The sequence below is a fragment of the Centroberyx affinis genome, unplaced genomic scaffold (assembly GCF_046629955.1).
Source record: "Centroberyx affinis isolate AG114_WGS23_722 - 3 ecotype Tasmania unplaced genomic scaffold, CSIRO-AGI_Caff_v1 ptg002188l_1, whole genome shotgun sequence".
NCBI lineage: Eukaryota > Metazoa > Chordata > Actinopteri > Beryciformes > Berycidae > Centroberyx > Centroberyx affinis.
In genome coordinates, this window is record NW_027280496.1 from 163,144 (window position 1) to 182,534 (window position 19,391).

The following is a 19,391-nucleotide window of genomic DNA, read 5'->3' on the forward strand; positions in this document are numbered from 1 at the left end:
CTGTTTCTATTTGGAGTATAATACACTGAGGCAGCAGTTTCCAACGTCCATATGGGCATGGAATAACGGCTGGATGTAACTGATCTATCATCTTGGTTTGCCTTTGTTCACTTGATCATATTTCAGCAGAATTATAGCATTTTAGCGCATCATAATATCATTGTTATAAGGCTGAAACAGGTAGTTTCCCAAGAAGATCGGGATCAATTTCTCACCTCGCCGAGTGTCCTTTCAAGTCTCAGCTGTGTCCTTTCAAGTCTCCATCTTTCTAACCTTGAACACAAACGCAAAGGATCATTCTCCTATGAGTTATCAATAGGGCTGCATCATCTCTCATCTTCCCTCATCATCTTCCACACCTTCTCCCTCCCTCCCTGTCTGTCCATCTCCTCCCTCTGCGCCTTTTACGCACAACCAAGTCGGAGCGCACACACGGCTGGCGAGGAGAAAAAAGGAGAGACAATAGACAATAGTTTGGGTCATCATGGTATCTGGACTTTTACTGTAGGCAATATGCGCGCCGGAGTGTGAAATATAGGAGAACGATCTGAAAACGCGTCTATTTATTTACTGGCTTAAAGTTTCCCCCCGTTTTTAATGCTGCCAACCGAGATTTCAGGAGGAGTGTGTTTCACCTCAAGGTAGGCGACCGCAACTCAAGAACAGGTTGTCAATGAATGAAGACTTGTGATTTCCATGGCTCTTGTTTCTGAAACAATGTTGTTGTTTTTTTTATTATTTCTAACATTACTTGGCGTGTTTTTTAAAGAGAGTCTCAGGTGAAAATAATTCATGTCACAATTATTCTGATATCTGATAAATCACGAGCCCTAATCTGGCATTTTAATCCAAACTAATAAGATTATGTAGGCTACTAAATAACATATTTTATTACAGGCTTGGTTTGTGGTTCAGCATCAAATTGATCGCTTTAGAGATAGACTGATGCAGTTCTATGTGGATATGATTGCATACCCACATATAGTTTGCCATTGTTTTCTGATTATTGCAATTGGATCCAAATGTTGGGACAAAACAAAATATAATGCATATGAGGATTTTTGACTTTTGGTGGCATCAGGGCCATCCTGCACCTCGTTAACAGCTTTTAACTAATTCGATATTTACTCTGCTTGTTATGATATTAATTCATGGGCACAGGAGGGTGGCTCATTATCTTATAATCGAGAGAAGCGTCTTACTGTTTCTTTTAATACCAATCTTTCTCGTTTACTGTGTGCTTTGGCAGCTCTTCGCCAACCTTATATAGGAATTTATATTTCTCAGCCTATTGATCACATAATATGACAAAATTAATTTCCTTTAGCTGCAGGTCCCTGGCAGCTTAGGAAAGTTTATGAAATCTTTTTAAACTATTTTCCATTACTTATTATCACCGTTACAGAGACAGGCAGGCTGTTGGCTCAATATAATTAATAACCTATAATTATAGATGCATTACACAAATATGCCACGAATGTAAGCAATCCGCAATTAAGTAGTAAATCGTATCCTGTTACCTGTATTTCTACGTAATTTTTCCTAATTCAGAGCTTGATTTTCTGTAACAATTCGGCATATTTTTCCTGATATTTAATAATTTAGTTTATATTTAGTGGATTTTAGGCTATTAAGTTTAACCCATGTCTTCCCTTACGAAAATGAACTATAGTAATCCTATAATCAATTTTATAAGGATGCTACAAATATCACAGCAAAACTATAAACTGAATATAATATCATATGGGAATATTATATGAATATTAGAATGATACCATTGGAGATTTAAAAAACCCCAAAACATAATAGGCTCTATGGTCACTATAAACTCACTACAGAGCACCACAGACACACTAGAAGTTCCTATAGGAATATTATAGGGATTTTTCGTTGGGGTTGCCTAATTTAGTTTTGTTTTTTTTTATCAATGAATGACTCGATTTTTTTTAAAGAGTGTTGCGTTTTATAAAAAGCTGTTCACTTTTTTAAGCCTACTTCTTCATCCTTCATAAAGCCTAGTTTGCAAGTTTATTGGAACAGCTTTACAAACTAGAATAAATAACAAGAATAGTCCACATGTGGTTCAGTTATTGATCTTCAACAAATATCCTAGTTTTAAACATTTATATTGAAAATAATTTCGACACAAAAATGTAATCTAAAACCGGAATTATCTTAGGCTAGTTAAAAAAAAACAAAAAAACAATGAAGCATTATTAGGATAGGGTTGAATAGTTGGTTTATGCAGAAATGTACGAGATTTTTTTTTTTTTTTTTTTTTTTTTTTTTTTTTTCATTTTTGCTAATTCTGTTGGGAGATTTTTATAGGCTGACGTAACACTGATTAAAGTGTCAGTTGATTAGATTTAGGCCCCTAGACCTTAACATTAAACGAATTAAAACTATCATTATATAATCTGTGGCACTGATAATATCACTTCAAATTTCGATTAATTTCTTCAAACTTCAATTAAAATTTTCTATAAATGCACATTTATAGATGAGGCGTTTTTTTTGTTTTCGCGTTTGAGTGATTTGACTTTAATCAGAGCAGTTCTAGATTACAAGATGTGTGTGTGTGTGTGTGTGTGTGTGTGTGTGTGTGTGTGTGTGTGTGTGTGTGTGTGTGTGTGTGTGTGTGCGTGCGTGTGCGTGTGTGTGTGTGTGTGACGACAGTCTGATTTCAGATCTAAATTGTGGTCCAAGTAAAAAGCCTTCATCATCACTGTTACAGTAAGATGGAGGTGAAGAGCCGCGTATTGGAAATGACGCTGTCCCGTTTCCAGTTATGTTACGGAAACATATCAATAAGTCTAATAGGCCTGTTTTTCCAAAAATAACTGTCTTCCGTAGTGTTTCGGTGTGTACGTGGGTGCATATTTCGTCTCATTGATTCCCTTCTCTTCATAATTACTGCAGTCGTTCAGTTATGTCTCGAAGAGAAACGTCAGTTTTTTGTCCTTCTTCAGCGATCACACCGAGGGAAGGAGAGAAGGGATGAAAACAGAGGAGAGCCAGTCCTGTCTGCAGCAGCCTCCATCCTCAACGCCTTTCGGTAAGTGGCAGCTGACAGCTTCTGAAATAGGCCACAGCGTTCTCTTTCCAAATTTCCACTATTACATTACAGCAATAGAAACAGTCTTTACGGGTCTTTGTGTACAAGTGTTGCTGAGGCCTAAAGACGAAAAATAGGCCTAACTGAGGGGCTACTACATTCTAGAGGGACAGTTGGCAAACATCACAGCAAACTACCTCTGTAGGGATATTATAGGAATATTATAGTGACACTAAAGGAGAAACAAATACCATAAAGCATACTGGGACCTTGATAAACTCACTATTGAGTGCCGTAGACACACTATAAGTCCCTATGGGAATATAGAGACGCCTTAATACCATAAAGCATACTGGGACCTTGATAAACTCACTATTGAGTGCCGTAGACACACTATAAGTCCCTATAGGAATATAGAGACGCCTTTCTTGTTTGTTTTTTGAAATACCACAAAGTAGTCTACTATGAGGTCACTATAAACTCACTATTGAATACCACGGACACACTATAGGTTCCTATTGGAATGCTATAGTGATTGCATATAGGAGATTGAAAAAGTTCACGCACACTATAAAATCACAATTGAGTAGCCTATCACATTTTAAAAGTCCCAATAGCTGTACTATAGGAATATTATATAGTGATATCATAGGAGGAAAAAATAGGCTACCATAAAGTACTATAAGGTCACTATAAACTGACTATTAAGTTCCGCAGAGATAGCCTGTAAGACCCTATAGGAATGTTGTTATAGGAGATAAAACAGATTTACCATAAACTAACACAGACAGTCTATATAGTAATATTATTGAAATATTATAGTGATATCATAGGAGGACCATACAAAAAGTAGGCCACTATAAACTCCTATCGAACACCACGGACACACTGTAATTCCCCGTAGGAATATTATAGTGATTTTTCGATATGGTCATCATCATATTCTGACCTGTTGTTTTGTTGTTGTTGTTTTAATTTCTAAACCGTGCCCCAGGTCCAGAGTACGGGGCAGGGGGAGAGCTGTGCGCGGGCTGCGAGTCGCCTATCGCCGACCGCTTCCTGCTGCGGGTGAACGAGCGCTCCTGGCACGAGACTTGCGTCAAGTGCGCCGTGTGTTTGAGCGCGCTGACCGGGACCTGTTACTGCAGGGACCGCCTGCTCTACTGCAAGCACGACTATGAGAAGTAAGAGCCAGCACGGGACATACAGACGATCACTTTACATATATAACCATTAGGTTTCAGTTGTTCCTAAAAGTGGGGTGCGGGGACATCCAGGGGTCCGTGATGGGTGGGGGTGGGGGTAGGGGCGTGTAGGTGCTTCTATAGCTTTATTTTACTAGTGTGTGTGTGTGTGTGTGTGTGTGTGTGTGTGTGTGCCTTGTAAAAGTCAACTTATTTATCTTATTGGTTATTTCACTCACTAGTTGTTAGCCCAATGAGAGAGTGCATAAGGATGACTATTTTCATCAGGTCCTTCTCTCCCCACTGTGGTTATCATCCCACCTAGAGTGTAGACAGGTTCATACTTTTGTACCAAGTCATATCTAACAATAAACATATTTTCAGACTAATCTCATTAAATGGAGGTTCCTGGTCTAATTATGTGTGTCTATTTTGGGGATCCTTGATATGGAAAAGTCTGGGAGCCCCTGCAAATCTCCCAGTGTTAATAAGTGACAATTGAGTCAATTATTAAATGATTTGGAGTTGACAGGTGTTGAGACTGGAGAGCTGTTTGTCCACTCATATGGAGCTGATATGGATCTGAGCTCTGATCGGCGTGGGACTTATATAAACACTGGCATTGAGTTGAGTTTTACACTCTCAGAGTTAAAATTAACACTGATGATTTTGTATTCAATGCTTTATTGTAATGTTATAAATACTATTGGGAGGGAATGAATCCTACTCTAGGTGTGGTGAGGTCCCATCATACTGTCTGGAATCTCTAAATCAGTCATTCATCAGTGTGTGTGTGTGTGTGAGTGTGTGTGTGCGCGCATGCTTTTTGGTTTTGGTCATCGAGTGTGTGCCGCGGTCGCTCGGCAGGGGTGTGTGCTGCGGTCGGTGAGAGCTCCAGGAGTAGACGGCTGAAGGACGAGCCTGCAGCTTGTTATCATTGTTTTGAAAAGTGTCAGACGGCATCCAGCAGCACAGACTCTCCCACTGTACCTGACATCTGGAGGAGAGAGGGATAGGGAGAGAGAGAGAGAGAGAGAGAAGAGAGAGAGAGAGAGAGAGAGAGAGAAAGAAAGAGAGTAGAACAACAGAGAGGGGGAGAGAGGGAAGAATTGGCTGACGAGAGTCCCATTGTGTGACGTTTATCTTGAAAAATGAGTGGGGGAAAAGTAAAACGCATTGGCTTATCATGAACGCAGCACCGGGTTCATTTTCAGTGGAAAAAATGAAAAAGTCTCCAACCGGCGTATTTGCTCTGCTCATGTAATGCATGTAATTGAAGACCCAAATTAAAAGTCGGTGGCTCATTCAGTATAGTGTTGATTTAGTGCCCTATACATTGCATATGGATAGTTGCCTTGTTGTGTGACTCCGTGCCAGACTTGGCACGCAGTACCGCCTGTGACCTTCAGCGGATCAGCAACAATGTCTCCTTGTGTTCCCTGCAGTCTGTCCATCAGCGCCTTACACTACACACACTCCTCCCCCTCCATCTGCAGCAGGTGTGTGCATTGTAACAGATAAGCATGCCCAAGAATTTGGAGCGTGCATAAGAATTTGAGGGGAATACGTACGTTTTTAGGTGGATGCTTATTTTTCCTCTTAACCCTCTGCTTGCAGTCTGGCTCCATTTTATTTTCTTTAACGGACGATTGATTGAATTGGCAGAGAGCGACTGACTGATGTCTTTACACACTGTCTGTTTTGCATGCCAAAATATTAAATGAATCTAATTATTCACCGTATCGTGCAGAATGTTTGGGTGAATTGTTTCCACGCATGGTGAGGCTGCATCTTACAGTCTTCTAGCACATACTGGGCCATTTTCCATGCCTCCCTCATCATGCAGTATCTCAGGCTTGTCCAAACATTTTTAACTTTGTCCTTTGCTTTGATTACATCACCCAGCCCACACTCACACAGACAGGCAGAGCTCCCTCCCTCGCTCTCCCTCAGCAGAAGCCAAAGGCCACGCTATGCTAATGGCATGGTATGGTAACCCTGCTTATCTGTTTTCCTCTTTGCTTGGTTGTTTTTGTTGTAGTTTGAATTCAAACACTATCTGATCATCATATACCTTCTAAAATACAATCATTCCAAAAATAGAAATTAATCCAAAATGCATTTATTTGGGATATGAGAGTGACACTGTACATATGCAAAGCACTATGTTCTGCCAAGGTGAAAGAAGAAAGAAGGAAAGCTAGAAACTATGCAGATGTACAAAATTCAAATGAGAAGAAAAAAAAATCAAATTTTAAAATGTACAGTGTAGACTCAAGCCCTGTGTGAAATACCTGGTTCGGTCATGAATCACATTCAAGTCCCTGAGGCTTCAAGGAATAAATAAGTCATCACCTGCTGCCACTCATCATCTGCGATGTTAAAATACAGACGGTTCTCAATTTCCCTTATCTCAATCTGCTGTGGAAATAAGATTTAGACACAATAAACTCACTGAAAGTGCATCTTGTGGATTTGTAGTGATAATTATTTTTGTTTTGAAACCTCATGAAATTAACTTGAATGCCATTTATGAACCAGATATTCTGTATTGAGTGTATATTATAATATAATACATTGTTCAACACCTGTAACTACATCATAAACAGGAAGTCTGAGCAAAATTTTGTAATTTGGTCCAAATGTGTCAAGGTGGAAATTACTTTGGCCTTTGGATTTTGGATTTTTGGATTTTACTGGCGATTAAATCATATACCTTCACCAGATTTCAAGATTTCTGGACTTTCTCTTTGACATGCAGAAAGGAGTATTTGGCATAGATCTCTGACAATACACGTATGCACTCTATATATATACTGCAGATCAGACGTGTTATGAGATTTAACTGTTCAGCTCCTCAAAGTAGTTTTTGGGTGGATGTCAAAAGAATCCTATGTCCAATCACATCATGTTTTATCTTTAATATAAGTTATGATGATTAAATGTCATTTTGGTTAAAAAAAAAAAAGACAAAAAACCCAGCAGATTAGCAGACGGATGTAAATGGATAATGTCTGCCACCCTCAATCTCCAACACACACATTTAATTCATGCTCTCTTACACGGAGCGTCGACATGATGGTCCCTGTCCAAGCTGTGTGTCCCGGTCAACAGTGCTGAGCCCAGACAGAAGTGAGGGTTGCCTGGGTCTGCGGGGCCTGCAGGCTGCCTTGTAAGCCCCCATAAAGACAAGCCTCCGCACTGTGAGAGGCGGGTCACTGGGGTGGATATTTACTAAACCCTGGGTTTAATACATCACTCTGTGGGGTGGAGGGCAGCGAGGCTCCGTCTGAGTTTACAAACCCTCGCTCTGCAGAGAGAGAGAGAGAGAGAGAGAGGGAGAGAGAGGGAGAGAGAGCCCCTGCCGCCTCAGAATAGACCGAGTCGCTGTGTGTGAGTCTAATGCTAATGGGCCGAGAGACTGTTCTCCATTCTCTCAGGTTACGGCGTGTGTGTGTGTGTGTGTGTGTGTGTGTGTGTGTGTGTGTGTGTGTCTGAGTCCCGCTGCTCCAAAACACTGGGACTGTGGCTCGAGATCGCATCTTCTTACCCCTCTTCCTCCTCTCCCTTATCCCTCCTATAGGCTACCCCCCACCTCCCCACCCCACCCCACCCCATCCCACCGTTCCTCTCCCTATCTCTCTCCCCATCACCTCGTTCATCACTGTCTGCTTTGTAATAATATTTCTCTATTCCAAACCTCATTTCCTTCTTGTTGAGATTGATAGCAGCGATGACACCAATCAGTTTATCTCTCCGTTTATCCCTCGTTTTCTCTTAATCGTCTGCCCCCCCCCTCAGCGCCTCTTTGTGTCTCAGGACTGGGGGGGGGGGGTGGGGGTTGGTTGGTGGGTGAGGGGGGGGGGGGGGGTTGATTGGGTACAGTGCTAATTAGCCTCTGTTCTCCGGCTGTCATGTGATGACAGGCCTGACACCGGGCTGCAGAGAAACACTATTAGAGGGAATTATGCAATGACAAGTCAAGGGGACAATAATCACCCTACAGCACCTCAACCTAACCTGATGAATTACTGGCATATTAATGAATTACATTTGATACAGCAAGCCAGAATAGCGGAAAAGTGTTTGATTTTGCTGATTAAGAATGCCGCCTAGATATGGAATCTGCACATTTAAGGAAAGTGTGCGGCTTCATCCAGGATCATGTGTTAATCTTGGCTGCTTAGACTTCAACTCTATTCCTAGAGGCCTGTGGGGAGTCTGCACAGACAGCCATCGCCTAAGATACACTCAGGACTCCATATATGTAAAATCACAGTGAGAGACTATGCATGTGGTTCTGAAACTCCCAGACGCTCTACAGTACTCCTCCCTCACCCAAGAGTCTTAGCTCAACAGATGATGGGCGGAGGTGAGGTGTGCTATAGAGGAATGGAAAGTGGGAGGGTGGGGGGGGTGGGGGGTGGAGATAGAACCTGTTTTTGATGGTTTGACTCTATGTAACGATGAAACAACAGACAGGGACGACATCCGGAGAGAACCACAGAAGAGTTTAAGGTGTAAATGAAAGAACGCCGGGGGAAAAGCTTAGCGGAGGAGAAGGGAAGGGATCGGCTCAAAATGGGATAAAGACGAGATGTCCGTGAGTTTTAGGGAAGGGAACAGCCGCAGGGAGGGGAGGGGTGGAGGGATGGAGAGGTGGGGGGGTGGGGGGGGGGGCGTGTAACCCCCGGTAATATTGCCACTGTTTTTGCATAATGTGAGATGAGTCCCCATCATCTTTCCTCCCCCACAACAATTTTATTACAGACAGCTAATAAATGTTTCATGGCAGAACAAGCTGCTCGCCTTGGCTTTATTAAATCTGAGATAATAAAAGAAGAGAGAGAGAGAGGAAAAAAGAAGAGAGAGAGAGAGCGAGAGAGAGAGAGAGAGAGAGAGAGAGAGAATAGGGGGTCGGACCAGAGAGGGAGAGATAGGGAGAACGGCGTAGACTTTCTCGAATAGGGGCGGCTGTATCTCCTGTTTCTGGGGCAACGGGTCCGCTGTCCCCCGCCGCCCCTCCCCACCGCTTCCCGCTCCGCCAGAGAGAGACAGGAAATGAGAAACCGGCAGACAGGATATTGCGTTCTGGTGGCCTGGGGATTAACTGTTTTATCTAAACTAACACACACACACATACGCGCGCCCACACGCTCACGCACACAGACACACACACACATTCTCATCCATATCCTCACACACATTCACACATAGCGTTCATTCTTCTTAGCGTCAGGTGTAGATCACGCACAGCCAGACACAGTCATACACGCACAGAGACACGCGCTCATCATGCACACAGCATGCATGTATGTCACGCAGGTTTTTAGTTGTTACTGTATGCAGGTATATTACATTTGGTCTTGTAATATTATGGGCTGTCGCAAAAGAGTTCAAGTTCTCCCGGTGCTGAGCTCATGTAGAGCCGGTCTTATTACCAGTGTGAACAATTTACAGCGAGAGTCATGCCATGTAACCGTATAACTGTGAGAATGGCTGAGGGTCTATGCAGAGATGCTTCAGAGGGTCCAGGCCATACATCGCAGGACCTTGTGAACATTAGATAATGACACAATTGTACTGTATATGCACTTTTTTTCATAAATCAAGGAAATCTATTTTTTTCAAATTATATGTGCCTTTTACAGTTTTTGGAGATGGGGAATGAAGCGAGAGGACAGTGTGTGGTGTTAGTATATTGATGCATGGATGGGTATGGTGCACAAATGACAGCATCTGTCAGTGTTTTATTGATGTTTGTACCCGGGAACCTTATCAGTGTTTACACATACTGTGCATATTTGTGTTTATGTGTGCATGTGACTGTATGTATACCCGTGTGTGTGTGTGTTTGTGACTGTATATATCTATATATATATATATATATATATATATATATATATATATATATTTATATATGTGTGTGTGTGTGTGTGTGTGTGTGTGTGTGTATCGGTGTGTGTGAGTGTGAGTGAGTGGTGGCAGGGGTAGCGAGTATCGTGGGGAATGCTGGGAGATTTTAATAACACAGAAGCAGTGCAGGGAGATTTAATAAAAGGAGATGATGTGATTACTGAACCCTGGCTCTGAGCCATTTTGCTTCACAGAGCAATATCCGCTGCAAGTGTGCACGCACGCACACACACACACACACACACACACACACTCACACATCTAAGAAATGGATACTAAACACAACACAACTTAAAAGTAAGATTGTTACATATCATTTGTACTTTTCATATCAATTTCACATGATGCATTGCATGCACTTATACATTTTCAGGACATGCATAGGCACCCATTTGTTTGCCACACACAATGGTCATTCTGGACACATAATATATGTGGGAATCACAAGCTGCAATACATGAACACCTTGACACATCACATGTTCAGGAACAGAAATGCATCTCAAACTATGGATAAGGAATCAAAATGGGTGGCAGGCCTTTTTCTGGTGCATCTCCTCATGCCTTGTATGTTTTAACGAGCCTGGGGTCTAGAGTGAGGCTAAATTTACCAGTTTGAGTCCTGAGCTGGCATACAGACAACTGACCCAAACCTAACGAGTATAGGATACAATAAAAACCTGGAGTCAGTTCAGGCAAACCCTTACCTGTATAATTATTCGTCAATTATGGAAGCAAGCACAACAACTGTAATCACTCTCAGACACATACATATTTATGGAGTGATTGTGTTGCAGTCCAGACACTGTTGTGCTTGTCAGAGCACACAGGCAAAGCAATGCCACACGACACACAGCTTGTGCAGATAATGAAGACTCTGTTATCGTGTTTGTATGCCTAGGCTCTAACAATACACATGAAGGAATGGGCTGAATATACACGCCAAATGCTTATAATACATCACCTGTGCCCCCTCTCTACTTTGGATCTCATAATCTGTGTGCTTGTAATTACCTGTGCCCCTTCACCCCTCTGTAATCCATGTGCACTGAAGATAAAGTTTGCCTCAGCTGAGGTTCCTGAGGTTTAGGGTGGACTGTGTTGACTCTTCGGTCCATGCACTCACGCTTATCTCTTTTGTAATCATGTATGTATCGTATCTATTACAGATAGTGATATCATTTCATAAAATGAAAGCCCCGAAATCCAAAATAAAGTCCGCTTGAAGATATCCTTTCAGATAGCTTTGCAAACCATTGGTTTTTACCTTTCAGCGGTTTAAACTCTCTTTATCTGAATTTCCACTTTTTATATATATATATATATATATATATATTGGAAATTCAAACGCAAGAAAAACAAGTTTCTCTGTATCTCAGGTCAATGTCATGCATATTTTCATTTTTCCACTGAATCCTGGTGTGAGCAAAAACATGCCTATATTAGGTGATGTATTCAAACTTTAGAAGTCATGTTTTTATGGTAATGCCATTACATAATCAACATGGTTAACCCTATTTTAGAAATGTGCATTTTATTGTACATATTTTGCTGTTAGTTAACATGGGATATCAGAAACCAGAATACATTTTCTTTTAAAAGCAATGACTGTAAATGTGGGCAGAACTTTGCTATGCAGGATGGTGCTGTAAGCCTATGCCTCTTAGATGTATAGATGACATTTAAAGAATCAAAGTCATGCCATAAAATAATTTTAAGAAGAAAAATTTATGACAAAAATGGACGTTTCGCAGCAGAACAGAACATTATATAATTAATATGTAGCCATGTGGCCTATTTTGCTTGGGAATTTCTATAGGTAATCATGCAAAAATCATGTAAAAACCAAACTAAACATATTCAGGCACATTGTGCAAGATCTGCAATATTCTGCAATGACTAGAAAGATATGTAAAGGTCAACATTTTTGTGTAAAACATGAATATTGAAATATAGGCTAAACAATGTGTGGGTATGTTTGCGTAGATGCTATAAATTTGGCCAGGTTTACCTCATATGTGTGTGTGAGCTGTGCTGTAAAGGGTTTACCCGTTCTGTCCATAGTGATTTATTGAAAGCTATATCCCCTGGTAAGGGCCAGTGTGAATGATGCTTCTATTAGAGGGATTAGACTGATCTACTTACAGACCCCCCTCTGTGGCAGTTGCCCCAAGTTGCCTTCATTTGCCATGTTGAGTAAATTCCTACCGTGCTGTGTACACCCCGATTAGGGAAAGGGGGACTCAACCGCCAACATCATTAGTCTTATGTCAAGCAATTCTCTGATGATTCTGTTGTCATTTTTCACAGTGAAAGGAAGTATTTAAGGTATGCTGGTGCAGCACTATGCACTTGGATGGAGACTGAGGCTGTGCAGAGCAGAGCTGCGATTGCTCTCTTTCAGGCATCGGTTCAATGCCAGGAATAATGATTGACACGTGGGGCGTGTTTGTTGACATCTTATGCTACTGGCATCTCTAAGATTCAATGTAACGTTTCAATAAAAGAGGGTGAGCAACATGTAGTTGAATGCAAGGGTCTGTCACAATAGATCTGTGTAAGGCTGCTTGTAGGGATGCCTGTGTTTGTGTTATGATGTTAAGTTAGTGACACTGTCATTTGGGGAATTTGGGGAGCGTTTGGCAGATGGATTGAGAAAGATTAGCCGTAGCAGCTGCGTTTGGGACAGAATCACAGATTAGGGGCTCTAATGTGCAGACCTGGCTCCCTCTTTGCACTCCAGATTTGGGCAGCAACACCTTCCTATCACTCAGTCAGGGAGCGTCAACACTTCTGTCTTCGTCCCTTCCTCCCCCCCTCCGCTCCTCTCTCATCCTCCCTCTTTTTTTATTCAGGTTTTTGTTATTTTCTGCTGCTATTTCTGCCTTCAAGTACCTTTTTCCTTTTTACACCTATGCTCTGTCTACCTGGTAAATCCTCCTCTTCATGTGTAATGCTCTGATGATCCAAAGTATCCGCACTGTCAATATTTCCTGATGGGATGGCAGGTGTGTTGCAGATGTACTGTACACCACAAGTATGATGATGGGATATGACATGGTTACCGTGAGTAACCAGCCAATATCAGACTAGGTATATGGATTTTGTGTGTGTGTGTGTGTGTGCGTGCATGTGTGTGTGTGTGTGTGTGTGTGTTCGTGTGTGTATGTGTGTTTTAGTGTGCATAAGTGAGAGGAGAGAGATTAACCCCATGCTATCCCCAATCCCTGGTTATGAGTTTACAGCGTCTGTCTGGCCATCGCACTGTTTAAACAACAATCTAATTAATCCTGTCTTTATTAGTTTCAGTGAACTGGGGAGGCAGGCTGGGAGGGCGTGAGGGAGAACTGGGAATGCTGGCAGAAAATGCCAGGGAGGGAGGGGGGGAGGGAGCCGAAGTGAGAGAGCAGGGATTTGAGAGGAATTTAATGGCAGAGACTTAGGCCCGCTGAATGGAAATGGGGATGTGAAGAGATGGTGAGGCGGGAGAGAAATTGAAGGGTTATAACATCTCACAGGAGGAGAGACGGAGGGACAAAAGGAGAGAAGTGGTCATGGGGAAAACCAATGGACCTCAGAGAGAGACTGTATTAAACTGGAACTTTAACTTTATTCATCATGTTAAATCATTGCTTTTAGTCTGTGGGTGGGATATGGGTCGATTGAAGCTCACTCTCTCAGATAGATCTCAACATTTAAGGAATCACAAGAGAGAGAATCGCAACAGGCAGCTCCCTTATCATTGGTGAACTACTGCCACCTACTGTCAAGAGGGAGAAAAGAAAATACAATATAACAATACAGACAACTGTAATGCCTGTTAGCAGATGTTCACCTTGTTGCTCTGTGCATTGGGTAATGTTTATACGACCTTTAATTAAGAGACTATGCTAATCTCCAGAATAATTGGAGCTGAGGGTAAACGAGTCAATGCTCTGTGTCTGTGCTTCCATCTTTAATTACCTTACCTTTCTTTCTGTGCACTCCTCTGTTTTACAGTTTATGTTTGTGTCTTAACCTACATATCCTTCACTTACATGCCCATGTGTCTGTCTCTCTCTGTCTGTCTGTCTCTCTCTCTCTGTCTGTCTCTCTGTCTGTCTGCGTGCCTCCAGGCTGTTTGTGAGGAAGTGCAGCGCCTGCCTGCAGGTGATTGGCCGCTCTGAACTGATAATGCGGGTGCTGGGCCAGGTGTACCACCTGGGCTGCTTCAGCTGCTGCGAGTGTGAGCGCCGGCTGCAGAGAGGTGATGAGTTCGTGCTGAAGGAGGGCCAGCTGTTGTGTCGCGTCGACTACGAGAAGGAGAGAGAAATGCTGGCCGCCATCAGTCCCACCCCGACTGAATCAGGTAGAGTCAGTTTTGTGACAGGATCGCTTCACCTGAACCTCCTAAAAGTCTATTCAAAAGTTGTTTGTGTTGTTTGTTTTTTCTAGAATAAGGATAATAATACTGTGATACTTTATAAGGAAATTCTCTTTTAGTTTAGGGTTAATTTCAGAACAGCACTCCTGGTAGGGATTGGGTGTTGATCTCTCCAACCATCAGTGTGAAGGGAAACCTCACAGGCTTATAGCCCTGTCTGTATGGAGTAGGTGGGATAGACACATACACACGCATACACATGCACACACACTTACACTCACCTAGACATGCTTATGAATATGTATGTAAACCCCACCTAATATAATCTGACATGGGAAGCTTTTGGATGACGATCCCAAAATGAGATGTTGGTATTAATCCGAAAGTGTAACTGTATTTATTTAACATTATTTGTACAATTCATTTGCATTTTTGATTCTGTTGATAGCGTTAATTCATCAATTCATTCATTAAATAAGTTATTGTTATTCTGTTGGGGGATTTTGTTATTATACATTACATTATACATTATTTGTCAGTAGTTGGTTAAATGCATGTCGTCCAATCACCATCAGAACCTTTATTCATCCAGGGAAGAGTTATGTTGAGCGTTCACTCATCCAGCATTCATTTTCAGCACAGCCTGCCTCATACACAGTTCCACACATTCACACTATAGGAAGGAGTTCAGTACAACCCCAATCCTTCACTGTAGGCCGCTGACCTGCTCCCCTTGGGCAACTGGGGGATAAAAGCTTTTGCTCTGGGGCACCTCAGTGTTAAACACTTCCACTTTTCCGTTTCTAAACTGAGGGATTTGAAACGGAGACCTTCTGCTCACAAGCCTGCCTCTCTATGTCCATAATCTTTTTATGTGTGTGGAAAAACAATGAAAATGCACCTTCTCCTGCACTCTGTTCTGACTGCTGTGTTTTCTGCCGACCTCTCTCAGTGAAGAGTGAGGATGAGGATGGTGGAGGAGGCTCCGGCGGGGGGAAGGGCGGCGATGAAGGCAAAGAGCACAAGCGTTCAAAACGACCCCGCACCATCCTGACCACACAGCAGCGGCGCGCTTTCAAGGCCTCCTTTGAAGTGTCCTCTAAGCCCTGCCGCAAGGTGAGCGGACTCTCTCTTATATAACAGGATACAGCGCTGAAGGATAATACCGGTGTTTTTTTCATCTATGTTGCCTCTTTCCTTTACATTATTCCTAGTGGTGTCCGCACACAGTCAGCATAGTTGGAGATATCAGGGCTCATTTTCCTACCTTCAGAAGAAGCTATTTGCTGCCATTCATTTTTGTGCAGTATGAAAAACAATTTCCACAAACTTGAAAATTGCCCGACCTAGATAATCCATCACAGTAAACATGAAAGCCTTAATTTGGTTTTGTCAAACTTTCTGTTTTATCCTTATTTCATTGTGCCCACGTTGCATTACGTTACGCTCTGCTTACTGTCAATCACCTGACACCCGCAGCAAGACTCCGCCAGGAAATAATCCCTCAAAACTTAATGCCTTACTAACTTTATTGTCACATCTATGTCTTTTTATTTGGGGCTTCTTAGTGAGACGGAACAGCAGTTCATTTGAAGCTAGGTTTGTATTTTAAAAACAATGAAAAACGAGTAAATGTTAAAAAGAAATCTAATTACATACTGCATACATTGCAAAATGATTGGGGGAAACTAGATGTAGATGGAAGTAAATGGGTTTTAACTGTAAATGACATTGGTATTCTCCCCCATTCTCCCTCATATCATATTAACATCATGGCTCTGTCTCTCACCTGTAGGTAAGAGAGACGCTGGCTGTTGAGACTGGACTGACAGTGCGAGTCGTGCAGGTGTGGTTTCAAAACCAGAGAGCCAAGGTTAGACTTTACATATTCCTTCAGGGCATGTTCTCTCTCTCACACACACACACACACACACACATACACACACACATACACACACACAATTTTCATACTGACAGTGTGCGTTCCTGTGCTTCAGATGAAGAAGATAGCTCGCCGACAGCAGCAGCAGCAGCAGCAGCAGCAGGAGCAAGAGCAGCTGGGAGGGCCCAGGAGAGGGCCGAGCAGAGGGGGCCGACAGAGCAACGACGACAGCGAGGGTAAGAGATAAAGTGACGACGCGGAGACCGAGTCGTTCATATCGCTCATGGCAGTGACAGAGAGGGGGGCAGGTGAGGAGGTGAAGAGGGTTTGATTGAGGGAATTTTTTGTGTCCACACAGACGGCTCTAGCACTCACGGAATGGATGGGATGCTGGGATATCCCTCACTGCCACGTCAGCAGCTATTGGCTCTGGACCCCAATATCTACGGAGGAGAGCCGTTCCGACACGGGCTTACACCGCCTCAGATGACCAGTGAGCAGCTCCACTCCTATGGTAAGACAGGGGGCAAAGACGCAAGACTAAAGGAGTAGTTCATCCCAAAATGAAGATTCAGTCATTAACTACTCACTCCCAAAACAGCTTAAAATGTCTCCAGGCAGCTTGTGCAACATAATCCAGGTGTTTTGTAGCCAAATCATTACACCGTGGGTCCAAAAGTCCAATAGTCACCTCATTATCTCCTATATTTTCCTCACTCTCTGTGCTAACCCTATGAACATCCTGTAGTAAAAAGGTCTTTCACCAGATCGCCGTACTTGAGTATTGACAGTTAGGAAACTATAGGAGATAATGAGGTGATTGTTGGACTTTTGGACCCATGGTGCAATGGTTTGGCTACGAAACACTTTGATTATGCTGCATGAGCTGTTTGGAGAAAGTTGATGGGCATTTTTATGCTTTTTTGGAACTGTAAGAAGATGACCTCCTTAACTTCAATAGTTTGAGAGAAGGCTGAGATGGGCCAACTCACTGTGTGTTTTGTGGTCCTATGAATCAAATGGAGTTTTGACTGACATGGGGGTGAGTAGATAAAGACTGGATTTTAATTTTGGGGTGAATCCATTAATAAATAGATTGAAGGGGTTAATATATTGTGCTTGTTCCCATGGTCTTCTGTGCTCTCTCCAGTTCAACTCTACACACTCTCACTCTGTTTACCCCCCCCCCCCCCCCCCCCAGACTCAGAGACAGTGTTCCATGACCTGGACAGCGATGGAAGCCTCGGTCACCTTGGTGACTGTCTCTTAGCAACAGGGGAGGGCAATCTCCTGCCGGGGCGGGTGGGAAACCCCATCGACCGTCTCTACTCCATGCAGAACTCCTACTTCACCTCCTGACCCCTATAAACTCTCACCCTTTCCCTACTCCTCCTCCACCTTTCACCTCTCAGAGATGCAGCTAATGGAGTCTGTCCATCGACATGCCTGTCGGACCACTCTCCATGAGACAGCCTTCACCCAAACACAGTTCTGAGCTTTTACCACAAGGCCAAAATCATCGCAAGACAGGCGTAGTCATAATATCGTTTTGCAGCTGTGGAAATAACTATTAGATTAGCATAGTGTCCCCATAATCTCTCCTAGATAAGAATCACATGCTGGAAATATAGACACTGTAAACGTACAAGAAATGTAAAAGGACCTCAGTTTCTCTTGTGTATTTATGTCATGTTTAATCAAACATAGGGTTTTACAGCACTTTTCAAACAAAAAACAAACAAAAGAAACTTGTCAAACATGTTGGCACGCGATAAATTTGTGTAAACTTTGGTATCATAAATTACTGAGGATAATGGCTTGCTGACAGTGAATTAATCAAGTTACACTTATTTGGGACAGTGTTGGCAGGGCTTAGGAGCAGCTGAAGGTCTAAATTAAAGTATATTGCGCAAGTTTTTTGATAGAACTAGTGATTAGCTATTGTGTGTGAAGGACTGAAACATATAGTATATGGATTGGAGTAGAATTTTGCTCTCAGGTTAGTCTGTATGTTTATGTGACCTGAGCCCCAACTCAGGATAGTGTGCTGGATAGGATTACAATTTATTTTTCCCAATGATTTCATCGGTATACACTTCAAACAGGGTTTTTTGAAGTAACTCTCCACGTGAAATTATTCCAAATCACATTCTTACCTTAATTTTGATAACGCACGAGAAGAAAAATGTGGACCAAAAAAAGCAATCACATTTTTTTAAGCATTTAGGCAACACTACAGGGTCATTTGAAGAGCCTTATGCGGAAACAGGGTTGTGTAAGGGATCGATGCTTCAGCTTTCCCTTTTCTTTTATACTGTGCTCACTAAAAAGCAGTGCTGTAATTGAAGAACAATGGATCTATTAACTCCCAAAACTTAGGACGCTGGGTACATGACGATGTGCTCCAAATGTAAAATAAATGTGAGTATGACTGTGTGGTTACAATTAATACAGTTGTTGTAGTCACTTTCTGTAATAATTTCTCTCTTCGGAACATCTCCTGAAAATCGATGTTGTTAGGTAGATATTTTGTACCTTCTTCTGTGATAATCAACGAATATTTAAACTGTAGCATGATATTTATGTGTCACAAAATAGGTCTGAAAATATAGCTTCAAGACTCGAGTTTGGATAGCAGGAAGGTTTTACGCAGCATCTGGAGCGGACTCAGACTCTGGTGCAGAATAATAAAATAGGATTAGGATATTTGTTTCATTTAGGTACCAGTGATTGGCTACAGCTTGTGACATTCTCTTTCATGACATTATGTTTGACTCTGATCACCGACTAATGCCATTTTTACAGTGATATTTTTGTGAATGTAACTTATTTGTGCGGTATTAGGTGAGCTCCTACTATCTGACTTTTTTTTTTTTCGTTCAGTGACTGCCAGGTGATGTGCTTTGAATGTAATGTTGCCATATCTTCAATACAATCTGCGGTTTCATCTTTGAAGTACGTCTGCCTCTCATTTCTCCTGAATTCTGAAGCA

General features: G+C 42.2%; 1 protein-coding gene across 1 annotated transcript; it reads left to right on the plus strand.

Moving 5' to 3' along the window:
* Positions 1–597: 597 nt before the first annotated feature.
* On the plus strand, positions 598–17,758 carry lmx1al (LIM homeobox transcription factor 1, alpha-like). Its single transcript, XM_071532409.1, has 9 exons — positions 598–641; positions 2,970–3,055; positions 4,056–4,239; positions 14,270–14,502; positions 15,470–15,633; positions 16,313–16,390; positions 16,515–16,635; positions 16,758–16,913; positions 17,601–17,758. Exons 1-9 carry the CDS (start codon positions 598–600, stop codon positions 17,756–17,758), a joined length of 1,224 nt encoding a protein of 407 aa, XP_071388510.1.
* The last annotated feature ends 1,633 nt before the right edge of the window (positions 17,759–19,391 follow it).